Source organism: Apis dorsata, unplaced genomic scaffold (genome assembly GCF_000469605.1).
Source record: "Apis dorsata unplaced genomic scaffold, Apis dorsata 1.3 scaffold_74, whole genome shotgun sequence".
Lineage (NCBI taxonomy): Eukaryota > Metazoa > Arthropoda > Insecta > Hymenoptera > Apidae > Apis > Apis dorsata.
This window is the reverse complement of record NW_006263372.1, coordinates 1,018,074-1,026,235: the sequence shown is the minus strand read 5'-3', so window position 1 is coordinate 1,026,235 and position 8,162 is coordinate 1,018,074. Positions and strand designations below refer to the sequence as shown.

The 8,162-nt window shown below is 28.9% G+C and overlaps 1 protein-coding gene and 1 long non-coding RNA gene across 2 annotated transcripts in view; one reads left to right on the top strand and one right to left on the bottom strand.

Annotated features, from left to right (window-relative positions):
- LOC102675942 overlaps positions 1 to 3,210 on the bottom strand; it is a 94,934-nt gene extending 91,724 nt beyond the window's left edge. Inside the window, exon 1 of the mRNA XM_006610676.2 lies at positions 2,226 to 3,210. Within this exon, the coding sequence (XP_006610739.1) occupies positions 2,226 to 2,378 (153 nt within the window). The 5' untranslated portion in view covers positions 2,379 to 3,210. The remainder of the gene's footprint in view (positions 1 to 2,225) is intronic.
- A 2,602-nt stretch (positions 3,211 to 5,812) lies between these two features.
- LOC116184894 overlaps positions 5,813 to 8,162 on the top strand; it is a 6,351-nt gene continuing 4,001 nt past the window's right edge. The window contains exon 1 of the long non-coding RNA XR_004149554.1: positions 5,813 to 6,474. This is a non-coding gene — a long non-coding RNA (uncharacterized LOC116184894). The remainder of the gene's footprint in view (positions 6,475 to 8,162) is intronic.

The following is an 8,162-nucleotide window of genomic DNA, read 5'->3' as shown; positions in this document are numbered from 1 at the left end:
TTTTTTTTTTTTTTTTAGAAAAGATGAATTGTATATTAATTTAACAATTTAATTTATAATTAAATTGATGAATTTAAGTTTTTGATAATTATTGAGATTTTTATCCTCGATGAAATTCGTATGATTTTTATAGAAGTATTATAATTTTGTTTTTTTTTTTTTTTTAGAATTTAGAATTTAGAATTTCGATAAAATTGAATGAGAACCGTTGTTATAATTCTTTGGCTAAATGACAAATCTGATGTGTCATTTTTTTCGTCGAAATTTAAATAGATAATATGTATGTGTTTTTTCATATGTATTTAGATAATTATTAATATGTCACATGTTTATTTAGAAAAGATAAGAAGAATAGATTGCATTTTTTCCTGATCTTACAGAATATCAATGAAGTACAAAATTACAATGCTGTAAAATTGAAAAAAAAATTTTGGAATTTGTCATCTGAGAATAGAATAAAATAATTTTTATTGATCTTCGAAAATTTGGAACATGATGTAAAATCTTTGAATAAGTATTTTAGTAATTCAATTTTCCAAAATTTTTACTTCAAAATTACTATAATGCGATTATATTGTATCTTTCATTTTTAATATCCTTCCAAAAATAATTTATTTAAAAAACAAAATTTGTTATGATTAATAAAAATTTTTACGTGCAAGTAAAATTCATAATAATTAATAATCGAACTATAAAGTTCGAAAATTTTTTGAATTACTAAACAAAAAATTCTAATAAATGAAAATGCATATTTTACAGACCTAGTAAAAGTTTTTAGATAAAAAAAACTTTTTGTTCCTCGAATGGTACACCCACTATGAAAATGAGGACAATGGCAAAAGAAAGCTAGACTTTTGTGAAAAAAGTAAAGTCACAATTAAAGTCCAAATAAAAACCAGTCACGTACATCTTACCACGTTCTTTTTAAACGTTTTTCTCTATTATCTTTTTCAATCTTATTACTTCATGTTTTATATATTTTTATTTTAAGAAATTTCAAAAATTATTGATTGAAGAATTTCGTTCTTTTTATATTACATATATTTATTAATTCAATTTTAATAAAATAAAATATTAATAATAATAAACTATTAATTTAATTGTTAAAAAATTAATTTAATAATAACATCACGTTTGAATAAGTTTTTTTATTTTAATTATCGAATTTTATAAAGAGTTCTTCATTTATTTTCGTGGAAAATTTTATTTTTTTTAAAATAACAAATAAAAAAGTTTTAAAGGATAAATTTATCAAAAATAAATTTTTCTTAGATTTAAACATTCTAAAAAATTCAGAATACATTATTATCAATTTAACCATTCGAATATTAATATCAAATTTGAATCAAACAATTAGCAATTCCAAAAACAATATAGGAAATTATATTGAAATATTCAAGCAAAATATTAATGACTATACTTTAATTTCTTTTGAAAAATGAGAAACATAATAACAAAGACACCCACTTTAACTACATACTTACTACATTATAAATGAAATTCTCAATAAGTATAATTAGTTTCCAAGAAACTGTCAATGTTTAATGAAGTAAAAAATATTCCATTTAAAAAACATCATTAAATTAATATTTAAAATTCAATTAAATTTTCATCTATGATTCAGATAATTAATTCATACAGCAAGTAAATTAATCAACTTTAACAAGAGTAGTTATTAATTATTAATTACTTATGACACGATTATTAATTAATCTCTAATGATATAGTATGCGGGTAAAAAATTTTGCTTCGATAATACTATCCAAAAACTTGTTATTAAAATCAAGTATCATCAATGCAAGGAAAAATTCTTATATCTAGAATTCCAAGATTATAAATATCCTCCATGCATAATTGAAAAAGCTATGTGTACACTAGAAATAAAAATGTGAATAAAATTTTATTGTGCAAAAATAATTTTGAATAAAAAAATTACAAAATATAATAAATTAAAGAAAATTATTATTGCGCAAGATTTTTTAAATTCCTTTTTTACAATTTCACATAATTTCAACAAATTAAAATCTGAAATATTAATGCATTTTAAAAATTAACTTTACGAAAAAAAATATCAGACACACATTTTTTCCTATTATCAAAAAAAAATAAAATCGTATATAATTCAAAATTATATTCAAAAAAAATTCGAACAAAATTAATTCGATTATGAATATTTAAATTAATTTTTCTCGAATCGTGAATATGCAAAGAAAAAAATGACTAACCTTGAAGCCAGTAAGGAACGTCGCGGGATCAGAGGGGGTCCGGGCCGAGGACGCCTGATTGGTGGCCCCGTAACTCAACTGATGCTGATAGTTGGAAAGGATCTTCTTGTGAGCACTTGCCTGAGCTCTGTAAGCCGACACTGATAACTTCATTTCTTCCCGTTAAAGGGTACGATCCTTCCGATTCTCCACTTGGATTGCATCCTTGTTCCTTTAATCCTCCTTCACAAAAGGAACGACTCAATCGTAGAAAAATTCTAAGAGAACGAAACAACGAACTTCCTGCTTCGATTGCTGCTTCGATTGCTACTTCTCTCGATCTCCGTTCCACGATCGATTGTTTTACTTTATTTGCTCTTTCGATACACTTGTCTCGAACCTCGATCCTCTATTTTCGATAAGTGTCTCCCTCTATGCGGTTGCGTTTGAAAGAATAGTGTTGGTAATGGTGTATCGAAATTGTTAAATATTTGTGATGTGATATTCTTTCCTCGCTTCGAGATTCATCGTTTCGTTCAATCTTAAGATTTAAAAGAGAATTTCCTTTTACGGAGTTTATAGATCGTGGAATAGACGAATTTACGTAGATTAGAGAAAATTTATTATAGAATTCTGTTTATTTGGTTATCTTGGTTAGGTTAGATTGCCAAGAAGCTTTATTCTTCTCGTATTTTGTTTCTTGATTTTATTTGATGAAATTTATTTATATTTATTTCATATTTTTCTTAATAGAAAAATTTTGGTATGAATGTTAATAGAAGAAGCGAAAGTTTTAGTGATTTTATTAGTGAATTTGTGGAATTTATTTATTAACGAACGAATCAATTTTTATGAATTTAACCAATGGAAGTTTTGTAGTGGTTTTTAGTGAATTAATTGTTATAAACTTAGCCAAGTTACAAGGAGACTTCACCAAAATGACTCGTTCTTTTTTTACTTTCTTATTTTGATAATATTGTTGATCTTCAATGGAATTTATTTATGCTTGATTAAAGAATCAGTTGTTAATTAAAATTTAATTGAAATAAAGTGGAAGTTTTGGTGATTTTAATAATAGAATTTAAGTAGAATTAAAGAATTTATTTACGATTTGTTATGAATTTAACCAATCACGTGGAAAAGGCAACCTATAGTTTAAGACGATTTCTTGTCTTCTCTTTCTTCGACGATGATTTCCCGCGAGAGAGGAGAAATATGTACAGATATACGAAGATACGTGATCTTTTTCTATGTTTCCGAGATTTTTTTCGATATGTCTATTCCTCGTGATAGGAATAGATTCGTTTTGGATGGGTTTTTAGATTCAGCCTTGATGAGCGCACTGATCAAGGAGGAAATCCTTTTAGAAATCGTATCGAGGATTAAACATCTTGTGACAAAAGAGAATGGATATCGATCGTTGGAATAATCCTTCTTTCGTTTACTCGACCACGTTCAGTTTTCGTAACGACCTCTTCTCGGTTGAAAATTTTCTTTATCTAAACAGGACTTTAATTTTCAAAATTTTAATTCTTTCGAAAATTATAATAAAGTTTTCTCAATCGGAGATCTCTCGATGCGAATCTTTCAAATTTCAAAATTTTAATTTTTTCGAAAAAAAAATAACGATTTCCTTTCTTGATTTAAATAGGATCTGATCTAATTTTCGAAATCTTAATTCGATAAGAACGATCAAACGTCTCTTACCAATATCAATTCTTCTATATATTATTATTCTATAATTTATTTAATAATCTAATGATAATACGTATGAACAATATATTATACATCGAAGGCAGATAAACTCGAACCTCGATTCTTCAAATATACTCGTCATCTCTCCACATGAGGCATCTCCATCTCATCCACAAGGAACTGAACACTCTTAACCTTTCTTTATCGTCTTCTATCAAAATTATAATTTCATTGATCCAACAATGAGTCGTTGAGAGATGAGAACACACGACATTGCTCGATTCTTAACCCATCGAGGAACATCTTCTTCCTACTTCTCTTTATTCTTCGCCGATTCAAACTATAAGGCCACGTGTCGTCGTTCATCAAATGTCTAGCGCGTGGCGTACGAAGGGAAAACTGTGTTCCAGGCGCCAAGAGATCGCGGCAGAGACATCTACGCTCCTTTTTGATCCACTTCAAACGCGTATTCTCGTTTGGATTAGTTCCACGTAATAGCTCGCAGCTATGCTTTCTTTTGTCGTATCCTGTGATCGATTCTATACTAGCCGCAGTGGCACCGAGATGCAGAAGAGATCGAGCATGATGTTCGACCAGTCCTCGAAGAACCATTGGACACTTGAAGGAAAATATCTTGGGTCGAGGAAGGATTATCCTCGATCGTTTTCTTAGGTTAGGTTATATTGCCTTCGATCGAAATCGAATAGCGAATAGATAATCATTTCCTTATGAAGAGTATTCTTGGTTTATTGTTCTTCGTGGTTGTTCTTGTTATTTATTATCGTGGCTGGCACTTTTGACACTTCACTACACGAAGATTATCACTAATATCATGAAGTTTATTCGGTTGTTATTGTTAAGTGTCGTGAAATTATATATCACTGGAAGTGTGTTTGCTTGTGAGTGCTTCGAATCTAAAGAATTAGTATTTTTAGAGTGATTTGAATCTTGAAAAAAATTTTGAGAAATGTACAAAATTTTAGATAAATACAAATATTTTATAGAATGACTCAAATCAAGGAAAATAGGAATTTCGACAATCGAAAATATTGGTAGAATAATTTAATTTTTTCGTATATTACGAAACACTCAATTCTACATTTGAGATATTTCAAATTTTTGAGTCCAAATCACGAAAGATAACTAGTTGATGATCTAAAATATTTTTCTAATAGTTCAAATCGTGGAAAGTATCGAGAAGATTCGACGACCTCGAAATTCATTCGAAATATACGACAATCACGAATATTTTTTATTCTGATCCAAATTGACAAAATTAGTGGAAATTTCGGTGATTAAAAATATTTTTAAGACAATCTAAATCGTGAAAAATAACGCGAAACTTTCAACGATTCACAAATACTTTCAAGACAGTTCATATCGTAAAAAGTAACGAAACAATTCGATGATAATTCAAATTTTTAAATAGAATAATTTAAATCGCGTGGAAAATAATTTTTGATAATCTAAAATATTTTTACAACAATTCAAATCGCAAGAACTATCTGAAATTTTCCAAATACAATCCAATTATTTTTCCAACTTCTCGTTTCGTGCTTAAAAAGAGAGATTAGTTCGAAAACGTTTCTAACCGTCGCGGAGAAACGGATCGAGTCAAAACACGTGTCACACACGTAAAAAACCTCTCGAAGGCTTCGCGATCCAATGAGATTCATTGCAACATTAAGATTTTCCAACGATAACCTATCGATTCTAACCATGAAGCTCCACATTTAAACTACAAATCATCTTCTTATCTTACACGTGATCAATTAGATTATGAATTTTTATACAAAATTTTATTTCTATATGACCAATAAGCTAATAGTAACAAGTATGGTAATTTTTAATATTTTGTAAGTTTTTAAATTTTGCATAAACAAATTCGTAAATATTTAGCATTAACGTGTTTAATTCGAACAATTCTCAATCGTTGTTTGGTTCAAATATAATCGACAGATCAAGTGAAGTGTTATTAAATTTAAAAAACGAAATTAAATATAAAAAGAAATAGAGGGAAAAAAAAATTTATAATAGTGAATAGTGCTGAATAAGATTCGATGAAAGAAAACGTTACTGATCAATTGCGTAATCCGCTTAAAGTTAGTCGTTGAAACGTTGAAAAATAGAACTGTTTCGATCAGTGCAGTACGTTTGGGATGGTGGAAAAAGCTGCTAAAGTAATGAAACTGGAAACTCCAAATATTTTTAGCTAGAAGGCTATTGGTGATTCAAAATATAATATGTGTGTTTACGATGATTCCAAATGGTGAAAAGTGAGAAAATTTTCGATAAAGCAAATAGTGCAAAATAAAAAAAGTGATCAAGGAATGTGTAACAATGGAAGAAAAGATCAAAAAAATCAAAGTGATAGTGACAAACATCGGTGATCAACCGTGTAATCCATTTAACCGTGGAAATTAGTCATTGTAGAGAGGAAAAATGGAACTGTTTCGATTATTCGTTATTTCCTCTCAATTGAATATTGAGAACAATTGATTGATAATCAGAAGTGGAAAATTAGAAAATTAGTTGAAACTCATTCACTGATGCTTTTTGTTTCTTCGCCTATTTCGTAAGTTTTACTTTTTTTTCGAATATTTTTATATAATCAATTGATTTAGTAAACAATAGTCAATAGATACAAAAATTACAACTTTATTAATTAATTTTTTCGTCTTTTTTTAATTCTTCTTATTTTTTCGTCTGAATATTCTAAATCGATTGATGAAAATATTTAAAAACTGATAGTCTCTACAATTTTTTCTATTTTTTCGATCGTTAAATGATTAAACGATAGAATTTAAAATATTCTGAATGATTCACACGTGATGAACAATTCTTTTACGAATTCCTTCTATTTCTTCGATCGAATATCTCAAACGGACAAACGATATCTACGCTTAATTATCTAATGTCCATTCATTTGTCCATTCTCTTCAATTCCTCTTATTGCTTCGATCGAATGTTTAACAAACGATATCCACATATAATTTCCGCTTATTTGTTCATTTTTATAACTTCTATTGTTTCTATCGAATAAGAAACGATCGATTAACAAATTCACGCGTAATTATCTAATTTCCATTCGATTCTTCATCGAATATCCCAAAACGAAAAATCCACACGCGAAAAAATATTCCAAACGATTGATAAATTCGCATAACGATTTCCATTCATTTCTTCATCGAATATCTCAAACGATTATTTAAAAAACAATATCCACACGCAATTTCAAACATTTCAAAACAATTAATAAAACAAACAATTGCATGATTATCTAATTTCCACTCATTTCTTTATCGAATATCCCAAAAGATATGTTCATAAAACAAAGGAATAGATAAATAAAACGATAAAAATATAAAATATTCCAAACAATTAATAAATTCGCATAACGATTTCCATTCATTTCTTCATTCATTCTACAACAAATTCCTTTGATCGAATATCCCAAACAATTGATAAAACAAATCCTGTGTGCGTGATTACCTAATTTCCACTCATTTCTTCGATTAACAAACGATTATCCACGCGAAATTAAAAATATTCCAAACGATTGTTAAACTCCTATAACGATATATCCGCGCGTGATTATCTAATTTCCACTCGTTTCTTCCTACAACAGTCCCTCGTATCCCTTCGATCGAATATCCGAAAATAGCTGTTCAACAAACGAATAACGAATAACACGGAAATGTATTACGCGTAGAAGCGATACGGAACGTTACTAAACCGCAACGCGTTGCGTCCGTAGCTCGGGCATAACTGGATTACACCACTGCCAACCGTGCATCGAGGCATCGACTGACCACCACGAGGTCCGCTTTGTCCGCTCTATATTCACCCTTCGCTGTAACTGGATTAAATATTATCATAAACTGCGCGCGAACCGTGTCCCTACCTACGCGCCATTCTTCTCTCCAGCGCATTCTTCCCTCCGCTTCTCTTCCAATTCCGACCTGTATCGATGATCGTTTCGAACGATTTCTCGATCTATTTATCTTCTTTCGATGATCGGATTTTAGAAAGAGAATTGATCGTATTAATTTGTGAATATTGTTGAGGTAATTGTTAAGTTTGAAGATAAATGAATTTTTGAAATTCGTTTTTTTTTTTAAATTAATTTTCGTGTGATGAGAGGAGAAGATTTGAGGAAATCGATTGAGAAAATTTTGAAAAAGAAGATAATTATTGTTTTATGATGAAAGAAGCTTGGTGATTAATTGAATTTGAAGATGTTGAAGTAATCGAGTTTGGAGA